This window comes from Arvicola amphibius, chromosome 5, assembly GCF_903992535.2.
Source record: "Arvicola amphibius chromosome 5, mArvAmp1.2, whole genome shotgun sequence".
NCBI lineage: Eukaryota > Metazoa > Chordata > Mammalia > Rodentia > Cricetidae > Arvicola > Arvicola amphibius.
The window spans coordinates 144,359,702-144,383,750 of NC_052051.1; the positions used below are offsets into that span (position 1 = coordinate 144,359,702).

General features: G+C 40.2%; 1 protein-coding gene across 1 annotated transcript; it reads left to right on the plus strand.

Annotated features, from left to right (window-relative positions):
- The first annotated feature begins 61 nt into the window (after nucleotides 1-61).
- On the plus strand, nucleotides 62-18,652 carry Stard6 (StAR related lipid transfer domain containing 6). Its single transcript, XM_042055176.1, has 9 exons — nucleotides 62-119; nucleotides 617-793; nucleotides 2,073-2,156; nucleotides 4,019-4,112; nucleotides 4,311-4,360; nucleotides 10,268-10,394; nucleotides 12,975-13,092; nucleotides 15,643-15,736; nucleotides 18,451-18,652. Exons 4-9 carry the CDS (start codon nucleotides 4,023-4,025, stop codon nucleotides 18,650-18,652), a joined length of 681 nt encoding a protein of 226 aa, XP_041911110.1. The 5' UTR covers nucleotides 62-119; nucleotides 617-793; nucleotides 2,073-2,156; nucleotides 4,019-4,022.
- The last annotated feature ends 5,397 nt before the right edge of the window (nucleotides 18,653-24,049 follow it).

The window sequence follows — 24,049 nt, forward strand, 5'->3', positions numbered from 1 at the left end:
TGCGTCTCACTGGGCTCGCGGAGGTTGCAAGGGATGGTGGGGGGAGGCTCGAGAGCCCCGCGGAGAGTTCAGAGGTCAAAGGGCGTTGAGGGGCGTTAGATCGGCGTCCCTCTGGGGAGGTAGGGTTTCTCCCTTGTCTTCTCTCTGAGTTGGATGGGAAGGTTCTAGACAACATCCAGGTCCCATGCCCTCCTCATCCCGGCCACTGCTCTTCTTCCTAGGCTATGGGAGGGATCTGGGATATAGGAGATGTGGAGGCGCCCTAAGTTGCAGGTCTCTTTTCTGAGACCCAGATCCTCAAGCCCAAGTCTTTCCAGTGAGCTTTGTGCGACTTCAGAGCATCCCTTTCCCAAGATAGGTACCGAGTCACCCCACCTGGTCCTTCTTCCTTCCTCGGGGCTCTGGGACTCTGACCCAGCCCTTCCACCTAGATTTTAGGACTGGGCAAAGAAGTCAGATGGACCTGTGATGGGATTTAACAAACTCTTTGGGGAACTTGGTCCTCAGGAAAGAATGGCAGTGACCCAAAATGGATTAGGGACCCGGTCGGGCAGCACAGAAAATGGGAAACTATACAAACTTAAAGATCACTAACTTGTGTGAACCTGTCTGTCAGGCCGGGACAGGATATGAGGTGGGAAGAATCAAGTTGCAACCGAGTGCTCGCTCTATCAAAAACAGATGCTATCTCAACACTAGTCTAAGGTGGTTTTCCACTGACCCTATGGCTGAAGACATCCTCCCTTGACTTCTATCCGAATACGACCTAGTTCATTCAGTGTTACATCATCAGGTAATAGAACTATAATTTGGTTGTGTCCTGCACCTTTGTACCCATCTCTGTCCTTTTAAACTTTACCTTCCTGTTTCTCTTAGCAAATGAAATTTTCAGACACCGTAAAATACAGTTCAGTGGTCCATTAAACACACATCTATTGTGGAAATGGGAAATGGTTTTAAAATAATGATACCGCCTATGCAGAAACGTAAAGCGAGTGATAAATGCCAATAATTGTGAAAGGTCTAGACCAGTATTATGTAAGTCGCTGAGAAGTAAAAACCTGTGCTTTATATGCTAGGAAAGCTCATATTGGAGACCAACCAAACGATGTTTATGCATGGCCTTAGTAAAACTAGATTCTTTAAAAACCTAAATTTCATCTAGGTATCTTTTTAACCTAGATTAATTAATTGCAAAAGTTCTTTTTAGCAATTGCTTTGAGTTTTTCATCTTTGGGATGTTGTAGAGGAACACAATAAAGTAGTCTATATAATAAGGGGTTCTTTATTTAGGGGTAGACTCACAGATCAACACTGCTCTAGCAGAGAACAGGAACCCAATCCAGCAGCTGAAAGAGAGAGAGAGCAAGTGACTACACAAGCTTTTTGTCCACATTTATAGTACAGGAGACCATGCCCAAGTGGGCTGGTATCTTAAAGGCTGTTGGCTGAAGGATCTCCCCCAGCAGGATGTAGCTTTCTTAAGATGATAGGTTCTTAAAGTGATAGGTTCAATCTTCACACTGAAGGGGGAAAAAAAAAAGATTACTTTTCAAACAACTTGATAGTGGTTTGAATTAGAATGGCCCATATGCTCAGCTGTTTGAATTCTTGGTCTCCAGTTAGTAGACTATTTGGGAAATATTAGGAGGTGTGGCCTTGGTGGAAGAGGTGTGTCACTGGGGAGTGGATTTTGAGACTTCAAAAGGCTTGTGCCATTTTCAGCGTGTGTGTGTGTGTGTGTGTGTGTGTGTGTGTGTGTGTGTCTGCCTCCCACAAGATGTGAGCTCTCAGCTGTTCTCATTACCATGCCTTTGCTCTGTCGTGATGTACTCAAATCCTCTGAGACCATGAACTCCACGCTAAAAACTTTCTCTTATCAGTAACCTTGGCCAGGGTGTTTTCTCACAACGACAGAGAAGGAAGACTTATCACTTCTACTGAGGACTGTGTTTTTAATCAAGATATAAAGTGCTAATGAAGGACTTTATGTATGTGCAAAAGAGTTTATAAAATATGTTGACCTAAGTCGTGGATCAAAATAATTCTACCTCCCCCTTCTCCCCTTGCAGGCTAACAAATATGGAGCTCTTCACCAGAACTTGGAGAATAATTTCAATGGGCACTAAAGTTCTGGACTAGAATTGTTCAGAAAGGTAAAGAAACCAAGAGTATAAAATAGTTTTTCTAGTATAAAAAATATCCCCTAGTGACTCTGCCTTTCTAGGAAACTAAGCAAGAGAACACAGATCTGCGACCTAGCCCAGAGTGTTAGGCGAGAGCTAAGGATCTTGTAAATGTTGTGATACTTGTGTGTGAAGGTGTATCAATGTGCTGAAGAGCCAGTTATCTGAGGAACGTTTTAGTGACGGCTGTAACTATTCATTATAAGAAAGTAACCTGATTTGAGCACCGTGAGTAAAACCCCTCACTGCTTCAAGCATTTCTGCATGGGCCCCATGAGTATTAGTATCTTTTTTCTGTAAATGTAGGAAGTTGAAATTCAAAGCCTAAGCATTTTACCAGCTTCTGTGTCAGAATTGGGCTTTCAATACAGATACGTTGTCGTGTTCTCAGTAACATCTCTCCAGCTTCCCCAACTGAAAACTGGTTGATGGGCTGAAGGACCAGTGACATCCCAGCCTCATGAAGACGGTCACGGCAGACACAGTGTCTTAATTGTTTTTACTGTGCTTGCTGCTTGACTTAGTCCCTTTGAGGGAACTACTACCTATTACCATAGACTAGGTAGTTTATGAATAGCAAACGTTGGTTTCTCACAGTCGTGGAGGCTATCCGTCTGACCAGAGTGCCCTCACGTTTGGTTTCTGCTCAGAGCACTCTTCTGGAATACAGATTACCCCTTCATGGCTGTGTCCTCGGGGCAAAGGGGGCAAATGAGCTGTCTGAAGTCACTTAGAAAGACACACTAATCTTATCTATTAAGTCCCTGCTCTCCTGACCTAATCACTACCCAATTTCAGTCTGGGGATGTGGTGGAATGAAAACAGTCATTTGCAGTACTTACCAGCAAGGAGAGATTTATTAAATGTGTTTAAACTGAATTGCTTTGAATATGATCTTGTCTGAATAGTTGACATTTAAGCAAAGGGTTCAATGAAGCATACTCTGTCATGAATTTCACAAGGAGAGAGAACAGTAAATGCAAGGAGCTTGAGAAAGGGAGCTTCTTGGTTGTATTTGAGGAATAGCCTGGAGATGGTGACTAAGTAAGTGGACCAGAAGATAGCTGATTGGTGTATGCATGAAGCAGAAATCATAGATGGTCCCTCCACTCACTTTACCAATGTTAATACCACAAACATGATGAGCAGAGTGCAGCACATCATAATGAAAAAAGGAAGCTGTTTTTTAAGATTTATTTATTATGTATACAGAGTTCTGCCTACATGTATGCCTGCAGGCCAGAAGAGGGCACCAGATCTCATTACAGATGGTTGTGAGCCACCATGTGGTGGGTGGGAATTGAACTCAGGACCTCTGGAAGAGCAGCCAGTGCTCTTAACCTCTGAGCCATCTCTCTAGCCCCAAAAGGAAGCTTTTTCAAAATAATGGTTTATTGAACGACTATAACATGCCATGCTCTGGGCATTTAACACATTTAGAACTTTAATACATTGACTCTCCAAGATGTTCCATATATGCTAATTTCACATCAAGAAGGAAATGAGAAAGCAGAAATATTATATATTATACTTCACAGAGGACAGAGACGGATCTCACCTGGGTCCCTAATTCCGAAGTCTGGTTTTTTACACAATAGCGCATTTTCTCATTTAAAGAAAGGTTTGTGGATGCAAGTGATCAAGCAATTATTGTGCATGGCTAAAAGACAGATGCCATTTTAAAAATAACATTAAAGTGTAAAAGAGCACAGTAGTTGAGAGACGGGCAGAAGATGAGCTTCATTCCATGAGTTCAAAAATGTCTTCACCACAGCATTTTCCTTGTTTATATGATTATATTTTACCAACCACTTGTTTTTAAATTTTCACAGGTAGATGGACTTTAAGGCAATTGCCCAAAGCTCTGCTGAAGAGGTTTTAGCTTACAATCAAGATACATCTGACTGGAAAGTGGTTAAATCTTCAGTAAGAGAAAAGTATTTCTCAAGAGTTTATTTTTTTAATGATTGTTTATTGTAAAGGCATCTTAAAATAATATGTTCTTTTGTAAGCCAGAAAAACATAGTTTCACTTTTGTTTTGTTTTTAAGTTGTATTGTTTTCGGTTTGTTTTGTTTTCTGTATGTGACAGTTAATTTATTTCTGGATTTTATTCCCCTTTGAGAAAAAGGTAACTGTTTCCAGCAAGACCTCTAGAAAGTTCCTCGGAAATCTGTGAGTACATTTTCCAATTTGCAGTTTTCAATTCAGTGGCATTGCCAAATCTGAAAGTCAACATCACTTCATTAACTAGAACAAACTACTTTCTAGTCTCCGGGAAGTGATGCATGAAGTCATGTGATTCTCATAAAATAGAGCAGTCATGTGTTGTGCAACAATTTTCCGACATGAACACAGTCACAAAGCAAATCCTTGCTGGTCAGTGTTGAGTACTTCACCTACATGCACGAGGCCCTGAGATTCATCCCTGATGCCAGAAAACTCTTTCTAACTCATTAGGATGGAAAAGTCGTGCAAAAGTGCAGTGACATTTCTTGCCAGCAGAAGCATTTTTTTTTTTTTTTTTTTTTTTTTTTTTGGTTTTTCGAGACAGGGTTTCTCTGTGGCTTTAGAGCCTGTCCTGGAACTAGCTCTTGTAGACCAGGCTGGTCTCGAACTCACAGAGATCCACCTGCCTCTGCCTCCCGAGTGCTGGGATTAAAGGCGTGCGCCACCACCGCCCGGCCAGCAGAAGCATTTTTATGATATTTGGAATCCTTCACTTTTCTCTCAAACCCCTAAAAAAAAGAAAGAAAATCAATTTTTTTCTCACTCTTAAGTACAGATTGCTTTTCTATAGAGTGCTTTGAAAACATGTTTTTGAGAATCAGACTGCTTCAAACACAAGTGCACTCCAAGTGAATGTCATGTCTTTTTTTAGGTGTTCATTTAGAGTTCTTGGTATAACACCTGTTCCCTTAGATCACTATGCTATTCAGAAAACCATGACCAAATTTTTAGAAAACATTTCTTTGAAAACTGTACTTGTACCTCTGGCTGTCGGTTTGATGTTTTTAATATTTATTTATTTTTATTATGTATACAATATTCTGTCTGTGTATATGCCTGCAGGCCAGAAGAGGGCACCAGACCTCATTACAGATGGTTGTGAGCCACCATGAGGTTGCTGGGAATTGAACTCAGGACCTTTGGGAAGAGCAGGCAATGCTCTTAACCGCTGAGCCATCTCTCCAGCCCCCTGTCAGTGTGATTTTTGTGAGGTTGTTGTTGTTGTTGGTTTTTGTTTTTAAAAAATAGGTCTCACTAACTAGCTTTGCCTGCTTTAGCCTCCTGCATGCCATTTTTTATTAGTAGATAAGTATGGCATGAATTTCTCTTGTTCATGTCAGATGACCTTAATAGTAGAATAGTAGAACGAACTTTATTCCTTCCTTCCTTCCTTTCTTCCTTTCTTCTTCTTCTTCTTCTTTTTTTTTTTTTTAGAATTTTCAAAAATAAACTGAGGGTTGGGGAGGGGGAGTGTACTCAAGCCTAGGCATACCTGGGATGTAAAACCTATTTTAAAGGTCTGCCTGACACAATATACCATCCCTTGGGAAAAGACTCTAAATAAGGATTTTCTAGAACAGGTTGGTCTGTGGTATATCTGGGTCAGGGGTTGTCTTGATTAATTGTCATATGAAGACCTAGACGACTGTGGGTAGCACCATTCCTTTAGTCTGCTTTTGTCATGGAAATGTTTTCATTCACCCTCAATTATGATATACTCAGATATACTCAGATAGTTTAGCTGGGTATATTAGACTAGGTTGCTAATTGGGACCTTTTAGAGTCTGAAAGACATCAGCCCCATCTCTTCTTAGTTTGGTCTGAAAAGCTAGTGTTGTTTGTTGGCCTGCCTTTGTATGTGACTTGGCCTTTCTCTGTCACAGCTTTTGATATACTTCCTTTATTCTGTAAATTTGGTGATAATGATTTAGGGAGTTTCTTTTCTGGTTCAGTCTATTTGGTGTTCTGTGTGCCTCTCATGTTTGGATAGCGAGACTTCTCTTTTCCTATTTGCAGAATTTTCTGCTAGTCGTTAACCCACTATGAAAATAGACTAGCAAAACAACCCTTGCTAGATACTGGTTAATTTGAGGAGTCAAGATACCCTGGTAGTATTGCATATACTAATATTTTAGTACAAACGGAAAGGGAAAGAAAGGGGGACAATAAATCCCGAGACTAGAGATAGGTCCTAGGTTGTTAGGTGAGAAGTTGGGGAGAGGACCGCACATAGGAGTGGGAATGACTTCAGAAAAGGAAAAATGGCATAGGGAGCTGGGCAGTTGTGGCGCACGCCTTTAATCCCAGCACTCGGGAGGCAGAGGCAGGCAGATCTCTGAGTTCGAGGCCAGCCTGGTCTACAAGAGCTAGTTCCAGGACAGGCTCTAGAAACTACAGGGAAACCCTGTCTTGAAAAACCAAAAAAAAAATGGCATAGGGAATATGTACCCAGATACCATAAACAGGGCAGCCTCTGGACTTCAGGAGGAGGAACAATAAGAAGAAAGAGTACAGAAAAAGAACAAGGAACCAAAAGGGGAAAAGGACAGGATAGTAAAAGTTCAAACAGTAGGTGGCAGTATTGTCCTGCTTGTAGGTCTACTGAACTGCAGCTAAGAAATAACCCTAGCAGGGAAGGAGGGGTGGGTGGAGTTGGAGGATTTGAAAGGACTGGTAGAAGACTAGCTCTGTCCTCACAGGATTGGGAGCAGCTGGTGGCTGCATGGTGCCCAAAACACTGCTTAGTTCCATAACTCACCTTCGTACTGCAGTTGTTTCTTCTCGGGAAAGATGTCTGCTCAGTTTGTTGGGCCACTTGTTGACAGGCGGGGAAGGTTTGGGTGTTTAATCGATGCGGTAGCTGTTTCAAAGTATGTCGATGCTATGGCTGCTTACTGTGCTGCCAGGCTTCTATTCTAAAGCTTATTTCCTAGACCTGCATCCTGAAATGTTTCCTTTCCCAGTTTCAGAGTTTCAAGCCTTCCATTAAGGTTTAAGAAACCTTAATCTAATTTGAATTGATTTTTGTGCAAGGTGGGAGATACAGACCCAATTTTCATCGTCTGCTGGCTAATATTCTGCTTCTCCAGCACCATTTATTTAAAAGGCTGTCTTTTTTTCAGGTGTATACTTTGATTAATCTTCTTAATTTGGATTGCATTACTCCTTTGGTCAATTTGGCTAAGAGTTGGTCAGTTTTATTCTTTCCCAACAAGAAACTCAGCTGCTGAATTTTCTGTGTTTTTCTTTGGAGCAGTGGCCCTGGATTGCTGAGCCATTCACATTTGCTGATGACTTTCTAGTCTCCTGCAGTTGGTGTTCCCATGGTGCCTGGGTCAGATCCCTGTCTGCCATGGACTGTAGTAGGAGAGGAGGGTTGTGAGCATTGATAGTCTCTCAACTGCAGATTCGTGCCCCTCCTTTGTCTTCCCTGAGCTCTGCGGAGACAGGTCCACCTGTTCTGGCTTCCCACGCAGCTGCAACGCTGCTGAATGCTGGTTCCTTACAGCGCTTTCCTCTGTGGTCACAAACACAAGCTAAAGTTGCTGTGACCAAAGTGAAAAGCCCAAACTTAGTATAGCATTTATTATGGTTTATTTCCTAAACCAAATGGGCGAGATGCCACAGTCATTAAGAGCACCAGAGGATCAGCGTACAGTTTCGAGCACCCACATCAGGTAGTTCACACATGCCTTTTACTCAGTTCTGAGGAATTCCATGTTCTCTGCCTCCGTGGGCATCTGCATACATATGGTGTACATACACTCATACAGGCACACACACATTATAAAACTTCTAAAAATTTATTCAACATAGTGTTAAGATAATCTGAAAAGTAACATTTAAACTCTGTTATCTATATATCACAAGGAAAAGAATCAGTAGTGACAACAGTTCAATATCATCTAATAATATTATCATAAATAATTATAAAACAGACTCCCAGGTCTCCCCAAAAGAGCTTTGGCACCGTGTTCCCCTTTACTCTCCATATTCCTGTGGTTTCTCGTGCGTCCATACTGACCGTGCTTTCTAGTGGGGCCTTGGATGAAGTCTCGCTGTCCAGCAGGATGCAGCACAGAAGGGTAGACAATAGATCCACAGAAGAGCACTTCAACAGTTCGCATTTGGTGGCCAGCTACTGTTAGCCATCATCGGTAATTGAATTTCTGGAAAGACTGCTTCAGGAAAGGGCTAGTTAGGTGTTGTTAGGTATAGCTTGTCACTATCATTAGAGTTTACTGAGAGACATTAGTTAAGTAAAGGACAACTGTGGCCGTGTGTGCAAACTTCTGAACAAAATTTGCGCATAAATCTTAACTGTTTCGTGTCTGACATTGTTGCAGTACCTGGTGACTTTTTGGGTTTATTTCTCACCAGGTTTAAAACTGAGTGCTCTTGCTATAACTTCTCTCTCTCTCTCCTCGCTCTCTCTCACTCGCTCTCTGACTCTTTCTCTCAAATAGTAGCCTCTAGAGAGATGGCTCACCAGTTAAGAGTAATGGCTGCTCTTCCAGAGGTCCTGAGCTCAGTTCCTGGTGTGCAAATGAACATGCAAACAAAACACCCATATACATAAACTACATAGATAAATAAATCTTTTAAAAAAAGCCCTTTCTGAAAGGTCAGGCAGTGGTCTTGCACATCTTTAATCCCAGCACTTGGGAAGCACAGACAGGCAGATCTCTGTAAGTTCGAGGCCAGCCTGGTCTACAAAGCAGACAGCCAGAGCTATGCAAAGAAACCTGACTTGAAAAAACAAAAAAGTAAGATAAAATAGAATAAAGAAAAAATACAAAAATATTTTTGACATGGAGGAAGTAAACCTTACATTAAGAAATTTCAGAATATTTCAGAGAGGAAATTGGGAACCAGCTAAGCTTTTAAAGAAAAAGTCAAGTATACAAGGACGTCATCTAAAGAATTCCTTGTCTGAGCAAATGGTAGAAGCCAGCCAGATACAATGGCATGTGCCTGTAATTGTAGCTTTGGCATTCAGGAGGCTGAGGCGGCAGGAGCTTAACTTCGAGACTTTCTGAGCTCCATAAAAGTCTACAGTCAGGGTCCGTAGCTCAGCCGGGCCTCCGTGAATACAAAGCAAAAGTTGAGGGTAATAATTTTCCACACACATGACTACCCTCCTCTCTAGTAATGACATTTTTGTTCTTTTCATGCTTTCTGAATAAATTTTTATTCTTTAGAAACTTAAAGGTTTTACATCAAAACATCTGTTCTCCTTCTTTGAAAGAAATGATTAAAAGCGTTAGGGGCGTGGCCATATTACTCTGATTGTACTTTCAGCTGGCAACCTTCTGCTAAGGTGGATATGAATCCAGCGTTCTCCTACCACCTTAATTTCTTGATGGATAACAACATCCACAGTATTTAGAAGTCACTGTCTATAAAAATTGATTACTACACAGACACAGCAGGGCCTAGCCCACGCTGGGAAAGCTCTACCACTGAGCTGTATCCCCAAACTCTGTGTACATTTTGAGGTAGGGTCTCACTAAGTTACCCAGTCTGATCTTGAAGTCACCTTGTTTCCTAGACAAAAATGATACATAATGATTCTCCTGCCTTCTCAGCCTCCCAAGTAGCTGAGATGACAGGCCTGCACCATCAGGCCAGGCTAGAAAAGTAAACATTGAAATAATTGCTGGAACACTTATTTAAATAAACTATGCTAATTCACATTCAATACACTGTATTAAATAAAATTATTTAAATTATTATATAAAATTCCCTTTAGAATACATAATATAAAGAAGCTAAAGTACAAATGAATTTTGTTCTGAGATAGGTCTCATCCCCAAGATATCTCATTATAGATATGCAAATACTCAAAAATATATAATATAAATACTAATAAATATATTTATCTATTACATAGAAAATATAATAAATTTAAAAAGGAATCAAAATAAGAAGCATTTTGGTCCTGGGTGTTTTAGACAGTAGATACTCAGTTTCATAATTTCCTTACTGTGGTTTGCTCTCTTTAATCTCAGTAACACTCTGTCTTTAGATTAAAGCCAATTTTTTAAAATTTTCTTTACTTTGATAACATAGATATCGTATTGAAGGCGTAATTCGAGAGTCAACAGCTAAGGTCTCCAATTTCCTCTACCAACCTGAAAACAGAATTACATGGGATAAATCATTGAAAGGATACAATGTGATACACAAGATTGATTCGGTAATGAACTATTTAATAGTAAATAATGTCTACTGTATTACTATATTTTTAACTAGTGTGAATTATTAAGTTTATGTCTTAGAGATCTGAATTCGCTGTTTTTAATTACAGTGTGGGGGCTGAACCCAGGGCCACTTGCATGCCAAGCAAACACGGCATCACTGAACGTGTGTTCCACTACTTACATTAAAATTTCGTTTGAGATCAGATCTGACTTACTTGCCCAGGCTGCTCTCCACCTCTGTTTTTTCGAGTGATAGAATTATAAGCATGAACCACTACACCTAGCTAAAATGTTATAAAAGGCTTAAAATAGCTATTTTTATTAGTCAGGAGTTTAATTCCAATTAGCTTTGTACTGTTTGTAAATAATTATCACATTTCTAATCTGCCAGTCTCTTGTTGATATGTACTTTTTGTTATATGGGGATTAAACTTAGCTATTCACCTGTATTATAAGGAAACGAATTTAAACATGTCTTGTTGATGGGGAGAGAGCATGGGTCATACATGGGAGTGCAGGTGCTCGGAGGCCAGAGGCCTAGAGTCCCCGTGGAGCTGCAGTTACTACTGGCTGTAAGCTCTCTCGTGTGGATTCTAGGCACCAAATGCTAGTCCCCTAAAAGGACAAGATGTGCTGTTATCCTCTGAGCCATCTCTCCAGCCATGGGTTTTGGGGTTTTGTTGCAGTGTTTTGGTTTCTAAGAAACGCACATGTTCTCAGTGCCTACACTGCCTATACTGGAACTGCAGATTCTCCTGTCATCAGTAATACAACTACAGGTGTCCTGGCAGAATTTAAAAAAACAGGTATACTGTGGATCTTCACCATAGGGACTGACAAAAAAACTGATAAAGTAGGTACTATTGAAAATCAAAGACCAGGACTAGTGAGTTAGCATGAAGAAACATTCTGTCCTTAAGGGAAGCTCCATTAAGATAGGAAGGAAGCAACTCAAAATAGCTTCAGGAAGTCCCTGAAACTGACCAAGTTTCATAGGCTCCTCCCTCTTCCCGAGTTTGTGAGTAGTAAAGGCTGCTGAGAGTCACTCAGACAAGCCAAGCAACCAGAAAAAAGCAGAGAACTGCCCAGCTGCTTAGAAGAAACAGGCCATCTGAGCCAACTGGAATGGACACTCTCAGACCCTGAACTGCCTGCAGGAAGTACAGTGAGCTCCAGGTTTCTGGCTTTTATGAACTGTTCTATAGAGATATTTTACTTGTATTTTAATAAATAAAGCTTAAATATATAAAGCCTAAAGATCAGAGAAAAACAGCCACACTGGTCAGCCTTACAGACCAGGCAGTGGTGACACACACCTTTAATCCCAATAGACACACTAGTTTGCCATAGAAACCAGGTGGTAGTGGTGCATGCCTTTCATCCCAGCACTAGAGAGGACTATAAGACGGGAGGAGACAGTTCTCAGACACAGTCTCATTCTAAGGTTTCCAGGAGGCAGGATCGCCATTTCAGACTGAGGTAAGAGCCAGTGGCTGGCTATTTTGCTTTTCTGACCTTCACATTGAACTCCGTTATCTGTCTCTGGGTTTTTATTAATTGTGCCACAGTGTTCCCCATGCTAGGGTGGGCTTTGTAATGCAGCTGTCTTTGAGTAAGTAACTCCCACTAATATTAATATAAATACCCCTAATAGAATTCGTTGGTTCACCAAGTTGGATTTTGGTGTATCTTTACATTGCTCTCTCATGAACTCCCATCCTGGAATGAGCAATCCAGGCCAACAGAGAGTTGAAATCACTGGAGAGATAAGTAGTGATAAGACTCCTTTCAGTGAGCTGGCTGTAGGACTCCGGGAGGTCTCATGTGCAGGCCCAGAGTTGGAGGAATTTGCAACTAAGCCGTTCTAAATCCAGCTTCACCAGTGGTTTCAAACACTGGTCATTAATTTTAGGTCTTATGCCATAACGTGTGAGATCAATGTATGTTTCAGAATATTTACCAACCCCACAGAGGAACAAAATAGTGCTGTACAGAAATCAGAAGACCGGTTGGGTGGTGATGGCACACGCCTTTAATCCCAGCACTTGGGAGGCCCAGGCAGGTGAATCTCTGTGAGCTTGAGGCCAGCCTGGTCTACATAGTGAGTTCCAGGACAGCCAGAGCTACACAGTGAAACCCTGTCTCAATTTAAAAAGGGGGGGGGGTGGAAGGGAAAGAAGGAAGGAAGGAAGGAAGGAAGGAAGGAAGGAAGGAAGGAAGGAAGGAAGGAAGGAAGGAAGAAGGAAGGAAGGAAGATGGGTCATAAGACCTTGGCTCTAGTTCTGAACAGCTTTCTAGCCATACATAGGATTTCATCTGTGGGCCATGTCTTTTCATATACAAATAGCACAAATGTTCTTTGAATTCCTTGCGGAATGTTGTGCACGTGTAATTGTGACTCAGTGTTCTCTAACACTAAAATTGCAGGCTGATATGGTGAGACCGCCTTAACACTTCATCTTAAACCTTTTTTTTTTCCTAAAGGTAGGCTAAACATACATGATGAAGTTCTCGGGGAACAATAAACCACTAACATTAAGTAACTTTTGCCATCTTTATGGTTTGATTTGTTACAGGACACATTTATATGCCATGCCATGACACAAAGTTTTGCCATGGGCTCAATTTCCCCTAGAGACTTTGTCGACGTAGTCTGCATCAAGCACTATGAAGGGAACATCGACATTATCAGTAGTAAGTTGAAACACTTGCCCATGTTTTAGAATTACTGTGTGTCGTTAAAAATGTTTTGCCTTTGTTGGTACTAATGGTTTAGAAGAAACTGTAGTTCTAATTCTTTTTATGTTTGTTTGTTTTTTGTTTGGTTGATGCAACCAAAAAGCTTGTGTCGTGTACACAGGCGAGGTATTTTATCTAACCCAAGAGGTGCTACGTAGATGAGTTGTTCCTGGACTTTTGCAGTGTGAACTGAGGAATCAATACAGACATAGACTGTAGCTAAAATTTCAATGCATGCATTTTTAATCCTATGAAACAAAACTGGCTTTTTTATATATAATTTTATACTTGTTTAAAATGGGCATATATAATAATTGTTACACTACTGAGTATAAAATATCAAAATACTGAATATTGTTGGGTGGGTCTTTCCTTAAATGTGCCTATATCTCTTCTAGGGGATGCAAGTTTTAATATAGCCCTACTCTGCTCTGCAATAACGTGACTATGAAATATAAATGTAATTTGCTAATTTGTATTACTGGCACAAAACCTTTTCACAACACAAGGGTGTGAACTCTGCAAGCTTAAGATCATACACGATGAAATTTACTTAGCCAGACAGTGGTGGCACACACCTTTAATCCCAGCACTCAGGAAACCGAGGCAGGCAGATCTCCATGAGTTCACAGCCAGCCTAGTCTATTCAGCGAGTTCTAGGACAGGTTCCAAAGCTCCACAGAGAAACCGTGACTTAGGGAGGGAAGGGAGGGAGGGACGAGAGAGAGAGAGAGAGAGGAGCAAGAGAGAGGAGAGAGGAGAGACAGAACAAACGTTGGCAAAGTAGCAGCAAAGATCCCAATTTTCCTCTTGAATTTGATTTAATCCTGTAATTTCTGTAAGGACCTTTCCTCTCCTGTAAGATCCTCAGGAATAGACACTGAAGCTTTGTTATCACTTCCCAACACTTAAAATGGGATGACTCCAGTAGTCTGTTTCACAAACAAAACTTCTCATCCCTCTGACTCAAAGCCAACTTTTCAGATTTTATAGCAGATCATTAAAGATGGAGGTCCTCAGTGTATACATAGTTTAATTATTGGTTTCAAAGTTTTAGCAGATAAAATGTTTTCACTACCTACTATATGAAATTTTACCTTTTCTAGACTTAGGTCTGTAATTTTCCATGTCTTGAAAATAAGTCATTTCTAGCCTCTGTTGATAGAGGGCAGGGAAAACAACAGCTACAGTTTAGCTCTGTGTCGTGGTGCTGTCATAGCCACATGAGGCCCTAGGCTCCATCCCAGCATAGCAGAGTAAGAAGATAATTTTAAAAACGCATGGTGGAGCATGCTTTTAACCTCAGCACTTAGGAGGCAGAGGCAGGTGAAGCTCTATGAATTTGAGACTACCCTTGTGTACACAGTGAATTCCTAGCCATATAGAGACTACACATTGACCCTGTTTCAAACAATAATAAATAGATAAAGCAGTGTATAGGTGTAAACTAGTGACTAGGAATATCCATTCACTTTGTGCAGCAGCAAAGCAAACATTTCACAAAACATTTCCACTGAATACATGTTCAGTGACTGGCCAGCTTTCTTCATAGTCCTTTAAAGCTTTTCTCTGTGCCTTGCTTGGGGCTACATAGTTTGTCTGTAGAGTCTCACTAAGGTTACAACTCAAGTTTCCAGATACCGAGCATAAAAAATATTGGTTTACCTGAATAATAAGCTCCTGAACTTAAAGCTCTAGTCTTTTAGGTCTTCAAAATAAATGCTCATTGCCGCAGTACCTGCCTCACCAGAGACTCATACTGCTTGGAAAATGGTAGCAGATTTCACAAAAGAGAAGAACGACAAGCATAGCTCCATGTTTTAAGTGGAAAATCTTTGTGTCACTCTGGCATCCCGTCCTCCCAGTGTAATGGGCTCTGTTCAGAGAGCGATCCATAAATGGGAAGTCAACGGCCACGCCGCCCGCTCCTCTGCCCGAGCTGCGCTTGGCATTGTGTGCGAACTTGTGAAAACAACTCATGACAGTCCTGTGCTCTGGCTGCAGCAAAAGTTATATATTTTTAAACTATTTAAACATAAGTAATCACCATAAATTTATTCTGAATCACTTCCCTCTTTTCAATACAACACGCATATTCTCTGTATAACTAATTACTAAGGCAAATTCTACTAAGTTTTCATTACATTTTGAAATTAGTATATGAGATTCACAGAAGAAAGAACGCATTTGAAGTGTCTGAGTACTTCAGATATTTCATGGAAAATAAAAGTATCAACACAAATCAATGAGCCCCAATAACACAATCTTTTTTATGCTTTGTTCTTTTGTTTCAAACCTCAGAAAGTAACTAAATGATGCTTTTAAAGAGCTTTCGTGCATAAAATATGCCAGCATCTTTAGGGATACTAGTACTACCAATACATGTACACTATAAAACCAGTGTTAGCAATGAAGTCAAATGCTATCACGTATTTTAAAATTACGCTTCTAGAAATAATCTTTGTCTCTGTGAATTGGGTCTCATTTCAGTTTCTTTAATCACAGCTAACAGTGTGGACTTCCCAGGATATCCTCCATCTCCGCATTATATCCGTGGTTATAATCATCCTTCTGGCTATGTATGTTCACCTCTCAAAGAGTAAGTTTTATATGTGTTTACTTTAGCAGGGCTTCTCTCTTCATCTTAGGATTTACTTCAGGATTCCTAGCTCATCAATAGCAATTTGTACCAACATACTGTGTTGGAAGAAAAAAAAACTGCCCCTAAAAGCAACTTTAAAAATAACTTTTTATATTTTTGTCTTAAACATAAGAACAGATAATTTACTATAAAATGTATTTTTAGTCTCTGGGCATAAGAAAATACACAAATATTTTCCCACAGATATATTTCTCCATCATCAATTAAGGGATCTTTTAAAGATATGCATATATGGGCAGCACTAAGTGGACTTAGTCGAGCGTGTGTGTGTGTGTGTGTGTGTGTGTGTGTGTAAAACAATTGAGGAAGAGGTCACAAATTTGATAGGGGGGTGGGGAGAAGGATATAGGAAGAGCTGGATGGGGAGAGGTAGAAATGATGTAGATACAGACTACTGTATATTCATGAATAATTCTAAAACAACATTAAAGTTTAAATTAAAAAATAAAATATGATTCCCTGAAATTACAGTATACATTTATGAGTCATAAATGTTTTATCTTGAGTAAATTATTTACATGGATCACCTGCTTAAAGATATCTACAAAATGAAATATCCAGCAGGAATATTCATATAAAAACTGCCAAAATCAGGAATAAGGTACTGCTGACAGGTGGTCAACCAAAGGACAAAATGGTAATCTAAAATAGATTTAATATAAGCACACTTGCATTGAATTGGAGTATATACATGCATACAAATCACCTCACGAATCCATTATTTTTAAATTTTGCTGTTATTATTAAATCACAATATTGACATATACATATAAAGTGAACATAAAAATTTTGATGGCAAAATATAAATTCATAATAAGAGACAATGTATTTGTAGTTTTAGTACTGTATTCCTTAATGCTTTTTCTACTGAAAATCTATTTTAAACCTAAGTGGACAGAGTTAATACCGCACATAGTCAGAACAGGAACAATAACGTGGAGCCTTCCACTTCTTGGTCAGTTTTAAATTTGTGACCAATATCTTATGCTCCCAGAAGAACAAAATTAATAAACTGCTGCCCCCAATGAATGAGGAGAATTGACGTTTGGCAGAATCTCTGGTGGTCTAGCTAACGTGTGTAGGGTTAGACTCTGCCCCCATCCCGGGGGCAATCTTAGTCAACGTTCTCACAGAACGGAAAAAGAAACTATGGTTCTTCGTCTTTTCTTCCTATGCAGTCTAATGCTGTAGACAGGGCATTTGGAATCGAGCTGTGCAGAACACTTGTCCAACACTGTCCATCTGAATCACTCGCACAAACAGCAGATGTGTGTGATCCCATAGTCAACTCCAGTCAAGCTTCGGGGCTGACAGAAATCATCTAAACTCTTTGTAGGGAGATGCGGATGTAGAAGTGGTGAACTCCTGTGATCACTGACTGCAGTCTTAAAATAGTACTGTGAAATTCTGCCTCCATATTTTTAAGTTGACATAGAATTTTACATAAAGAGAAGGTGAACATTCTAAAATATCCTAAATATTGCTATATTTACATAGATCTGTACCGTATAAATTAACCTATATGCCATAACCACTGGAGTCCACCATTGCCCGGCTCCTATCATAAAGCCTTCCCTGCTGTGCTGGTTAACGCCTTTGATCGCCACTTTTCCCCTTGAATTTGCATTTAGAATATTTCCTTTCACATGGTAATTTGCTAATAGAATACTTGTATAGCTTTGAATTTTTTCAAATCACCTTATATATTTTTTTATAAAACATAGCATGATTTAAAAGTTGTCAAGTGTGTTTTCTGTGACCATACTATCTAGGATTAAAACTGCATGTGTGTAGCTGGGCGTGGGCGTTTAAGCCTGTAGCCCTAGAACCTACAGTGAAAGCAGGAGGATTGCCATGATGAGTTCAAGGCCAGGCTGAGATGCAAGGCCAAACTCTGTCTCAGAGAACGGGGAAATTAATAAAAGTAATTATATAACTATAAACATGATGTTGGCTTGGCCAACTTCTATATGATGGTTTTCATTTTATCTTGTTATGTTTTATTTTGTTATGTTTTGTTGTTACCTTCTAGAAACCTGTTCTTTCCTAATGAGAGACAGAAAGGGAGTAGATCTGGAGAGGAGGAAAAGTAGGGAGGGCTGGGAGGAGGAGAGGGAGGGGAAACTGCATTCAGATTATATTATATGCGAAAATAATCTGTTTAATAAAAGGGAAAATATAAATATATCTCAGTGAAAACTACACATATATGCAGGAACAAATGTATATAATTTTCATTTCACTGTTTTTCATTTTAATAGAGGCAGATATTGTATTTCTTATTACATAAACAATTTACATGTATAAAGGTGCTACATAAAGTTTAAAAATACTACATAAACAGGAGTAGAGCAGATGTTCAGAGAAAAGAAAAGGCGTGCATTTTGAGGACTGAATAAATAGCAAAAGAAAGGGTACTACAGCTAAGGTTTTAATATACATTCTGACTACTTAATATTTTAAATAGAATTTTTATTTTATAAGGATGTGACCTCAGGTCCCTGTCCCTTTCCCTTTAGGTTAGCTGTCTTGTCATATGCAAGATAGAAAGAATCAGAGAATAAACTTGAGACTTCTGCTCTCTCTAAACTTGTCACTTCATAAGGTCAAGTTATGAATGCTTTATCTTTTGTAACTCTGTTTGTTTACAGAAACCCAGCATATTCCAAGCTAGTGATTTTTGTCCAGACAGAAATGAGAGGAAAGCTGCTTCCATCGATAATCGAAAAATCTATGCCTTCCAACTTAGTGAGCTTCTTCCTCAATGCAAAAGATGGTATAAAGGCACATAAAATTCCATCCATACACGGACGTCACAATGGGCACCCATCAGTTACACCCATCAGTAAATAAAGCCATCTGCCATTAAACCAAAGAGATTTCCCACCGCATGAACTGCTGGCATGTGTAGTCTGTTACTGCAGGTTCCTTCTAAGTCAATATGCACACATCTGTCGTACATCTCTAGACATCAGTTTCGTACAGGGTTCTTGAAACATTTTGTCAAAATAAGAACTTCATTTTACAAGAAAACCCCATTAAATACAGTTTTTCATCTCACATGACATTAAATAATGTGCTATTAATACACTTTGCCCACCTGATTATGCTCCATATTCAGATCATAAACAAACACATACAGGCTGGGCAATGGTGGCACACACCTTTAATCCCACACTCAAGAGGCAGAGGCAGGCAGATAGCTCTGAGTTGGAGGCTAAACTGGTCTACAGAGCGAGTTCCAGGACAGCCAGAGCTGTTACACAGAGAAACCCCGCCTTGGAATAACAAAAACAAAAACAAGCAAAAAAAAATACAGTCAGCAGCCAGCATTAATTAGAAATTAATTAAGTATTTATCTGGGGATGGTGGCAAGCACCTGTAACCCTGGCACTGGGGAGACTGAGATGGGCTAGCACAATGAGACCAGCCTGAGCTACACAGAAAGGCCTGATCTCAAAAATAAATGAAAATATATTTTAAATTACTTTTCCTTTACTTACTGCTTAATTGAAAATTATGGAGGTTTGAACATAAGAATTGAAAAGAACCCCATTAGGGAGCTCAGAGTGCATCTTAATGGCAGAATAATTGCCTAACACTTAATGATCCTGGATGCCCCTGGATTCCATCGTTGGCACCGGAAAACAGTAAGCGTTCCGTTCCAGTACATGACCAGTGATGCTTACCTGAGCCTCCGTTTCCACTGGGGATCAACAAGGTTGAGAGCCACAGAGCTAGGACCATTCTGTTTCCGTGTCCTTCGTCCTGTGGTGTCATCTGGAGAGACAAGCTCACGCTCCCACTGCAAACGGGACATGTATACACAAATCATTGGCCACTTCCAAGAAGGTATCATCAGCAAGGGCCAGGGTAGAGACCCTTGTTTTTCCGAGACAGGGTTTCTCTGTAGCTTTGGAGCCTGTCCTGGAACTCGCTCTTGTAGACCAGGCTGGCCTCGAACTCAGAGATCCACCTGCCTCTGCCTCCCAAGTGCTGGGATTAAAGGTTTGCCCTGCCACTGCCTGGCAATGCTACCTTCTTAAGGGCCCATCTGACAAAGAACTGTCCCCTAAAATACACAGGAAGCTTTCCAAATAGGGACTATAAAAGCAATTGAGTTAAAAACACTGAGAAAGATATGTGATTGAAAACAAACTCAAATATATATATATATATTCCACAACATTAGCCACTAGGTAAATTCAAGTAACATTCAAACTGAGGTGTCAGCACACTTAGCAGCATGGCAGGAAACCTTAAAAGTAACAATAGAATCAAGTGTTGGCACACGTTCAAAAAATGCCAACACCCTTATTTCTTTTTGAGTTTTTAAAATATTATTTTTGATAATTCCAAACATAAGTACAACATTTACATAATTACATAATTTCTATTTCCACATTCCCCTTCCAATTCCTCCCATGTCTCCCAACTGCCTTTTCATTTTTAATTACTATTGTTGATTATGTATATTATATATGTATAATGATATGTATATGTAAATACAATTGGTGAGAGCATTTAGTGTTGCTCATACATGGGGTTGGATAATCTATTAGGGTGCCTGTCTCTAGAGAACACTGATTCTCCCTCTCTTAGTAACTATTAATTGCATACTACTCTTCATCTGAAGGTGATGATATAAATCTTTTGTGAGATTTCCCCCACAACTGTGGGATGTTAACTAATTGTGGAGGTCTTGTTTAGGTGACGATATTATTAAGATTTTGTGACTACAGTTCTCTGCCATAATGGAAGACATTAGCTCCTAGAACACATGCGGGCCTTCTGGTTCTGAGAATCTTTCCAGCCCTTCTTCTGACTCGTTCCCTAAAGCTTATGCGTAAGTTTCGCTGTCTTAGTTGGAGGTGGGCACCCCACAGCCAGTTCTCTGCTTTGACCAGTAAAGTGTCTGTCCTAGTTGTGCTCTACTGAAACAGAAGCTTCTTTGATGAGGATCAAGAGCTACATTTGTCTGTAGAAATAATTATAGGTATTTAGAATGTAGTTGGAAATTCTATTCGTATAGGAAATTGGCAGCAGTAAGTTTTCTTCTTGGTTCCATAATATCGCCAATCACAGTTAGTTGACTAAGTTTATACTCCAGACACAAAATCCCTCTTAGAAGAGTGGCCTGAAGTCCAGTTAGGACCAACACCCTAACTGTTTCATCCAGCTGTCTGGGTACTCGGTACTCTTCCAAGAGTTTAGTTTCTTTTTTAAAATTCCCCCCCCCCGCAAAAAAAAAGCCAGGCGGTGGTGGCGCACGCCTTTAATCCCAGCACTCGGGAGGCAGAGGCAGGCAGATCTCTGAGTTCGAGGCCAGCCTGGTCTACAAGAACTAGTTCCAGGACAGGCTCTAGAAACTACAGGGAAACCCTGTCTCAAAAACCCAAAAAAAAAAAAAAAAAAGATTTAAAATTCATTTTCTGGTTTTTCCTGTAACTTGAGCTTTTGTTTTGGGATTTGCTTGGTGTTAGATCGTTGAATGTTTGAATTATTTAATATTTTTGCTCACCCTTGGTCTTCCAGAGAAACTTGCACTCTCCAGGGGTACCAGGTTATTGCTAACGGCCCAGGAGATGAGGGATATGGAGCATCGGTGGGATGCTGGGCTCACTGGACTGATTGACACACAGTCTCCTTCCTGAGCACACAGTCTCCATTTCTTCCTTCAGATGGTTAGAAGAAGAGAGTGTACTATTCCACGGGCTCTCGTTCCCAAAGCCACCCTCACCCTTCATCAGCTCAAGGCTGGTCCACTGAAGAAGCAACCACCAGGACCTCTCAGCCTCCAACCAGATGCATCAGACTGAATCTTCAGACTGAAAAGAAAGACAAACATGCCAATGGGGATGAACAAACCACCTGCAATAATAGTTAAAAAAGGGAGGAATAAGGAAGCACCAAATACTACATCAACAAAATCAGAGGCAATGATACACACATTTTTCAACAACTCTTCAGTGGTCTCGATTTTGCAGTCAAAAGGCATATATACTAGTATACTGGATGAAATATGGGATCTTTTTGTTATTCTGAGGACACTCAAAATGGGGGAGTCCCTGAATTAAATGCCATAATAGACCAAGTAAACTTAAAGATATCTTCAAAGCATTTCATACAAATACTTGAGAATATGCAGCTCCTGAAACTCTCTAAACACACACACACACACACATCTACGTAGAGCAAATCTTAGCATGTATGAAAAGTGAGTAATTCCTTGTATTCTGTCTGAGCACAGTGGAATAAACCACAGGCAAACTAGAACCTTTAGAGAGTCAAGATTAAACAGCACAGAGCTGAATGAGGAAATCAAGAGGAGCATTACACTCTGCTGTGCTGCCTCCAGAGCATGGGGGGGTGGGGGGGGGGGGAGTCTTCACACCGGCCATCACAGTCAGAGACACCTCGAATGCTTTTCCTGTCTGAGCTCGGATTTTCGGTGATTGCACATTCAGAAGCCTTTCACTGTTGCCAAATTAGTGAGGCCGTCAGTCGTGTGACTCCGTGTGGACTGGAACCCACAGTTTAAGGTTGGGTGGGGAGGATCTGTGAGGAGATAAGGAAAGGGAAGCTATACCCAGAATACAACATATGGAAAAAATTCAACCAAAAAGTGAAAGGAGGAAGAGGAGAAGGAGACGACAACCATGACGACCGACACTTCAGCAAAAAATCCGGGGAAAGGAGACTCATAAAAGCAAACAAAACTTTGATTCATTAATCCTATGCAGTTAAACGCCACCAGGGGGCGCGCTTCACTGCTTGTAGATAGCTTAGGCCCAAACCTAAGGTTCCAAGGAACCACCAGCAGCTTCCTCAACATTATTACAACTTTTACTAACAATTTCCTCAAACCCTTCTTACTCACAGAAGTCAAAATATATTTTGTATTTTCGTGGGGCAGCCCAGCATTTCTAGATACCAACCTTTGTGCGGTTACTTTCAAATATTCATAAAAACTTTGTTCCATTATAAAATGAACCATATAATGCATTTTGTGAATATTTTGATATTAACTATTAATTCTAATCCTTTGAAAGCTCTTATTTTTTACATAAAATTATTTTACATTCATCATTTCAATATTTTCCAATAAAAATTGTTTCTAGTGTGGTGGAATCTAATGAGAAGTGAGTACTCACCAAATATTAATCACCATATACTAAAGTACCGAATGGACATCATCATTTGCCAGTGAGACTGGAATCATTGAGAAGACATCGTGGGAAGCGGCAGACGATTGCACACACAGTTTCCCAGGATACCACTAACAATGCTGAAGTAGGATTACTCAGCCATCCAAAACTGAATACCGAACTTAGTCGAACACCAAGGCTAAAACATGTATCTCAGTAAACAGGGACACTGCAAGTATGTGCCTCTAAATTCTTTTCATTGCGAGGGTAAAGTGTAATCATCAAATCAAATGACCTAAGGGTGCGGGGGAAAGGAACCCCTACACATCGCTTTTGGTGAGTAAAGGGTTATAGCCACTATGGAGATCAGTATGGAGCTTCTTCAAAACAACAAAAGATAAAACTGCTGTATAATCCAGCAACACTGCCTGTAGGTGTATCCTGGAAGGGCTGTCTGTCAACAGACCACAGAGACAGCTGTCCATCCCTCTTTATTGCTGCACTACACTCACAAGAGCCAGGAAATGGATCCCGCCTATATGTCCAGCAACCGATGAATACAAAAAGAAACATGGTACCTATGCGCAATAGTATTTTATACAGTCATAAAGAACAACAAAATCATGCCATTTACAAGAAAATTGATGTGCCTGGAAATCATTAAGCAAAATGAACAAAGTTCAGACAAATATCACATTTCCTTTGTGTGTGCAAACTACGTTTAAAATTATACATATGCTTGTGTGCATATTTGCATATATGTTGCCAAACAGGAAAGAGACAGGAGAAATCTTTATGAAGAGGGTAACGGAGCACACACGGTAAGAAACAAGTGAACTCACTAGGAGGAAGAAGGGAGTCAGCTTGGGGGGAGCACAAGGAGAGAGGGGTGGGGAACAAGTGGGAACAAGGCAGACTATTATGTCAAGAGGAAATCCTTTAATTTGTATGCTGACATTAAGGAAATAACAGAAATTAACTGATCATGATGGTGGACACCTGTAATCCCAGCACCCAGGAAGAAGCAGCAGGAAGATCTCTTGAGTTCTAAGCCAGACTTGTCTATATACAAAGTTTCAGGACAGTGGGGGCTATGTAGAGA

Coding starts and splice junctions, on each gene's coding strand:
- Stard6 (XM_042055176.1), top strand. CDS start 4,023: ATGGACTTTAAGGCAATTGCCCAAAGCTCTGCTGAAGAGGTTTTAGCT. Junction 4,361..10,267: donor AGAAAGTTCCTCGGAAATCT/GTGAGTACATTT, acceptor TTGATAACATAG/ATATCGTATTGAAGGCGTAA. Junction 13,093..15,642: donor GAACATCGACATTATCAGTA/GTAAGTTGAAAC, acceptor CTTTAATCACAG/CTAACAGTGTGGACTTCCCA.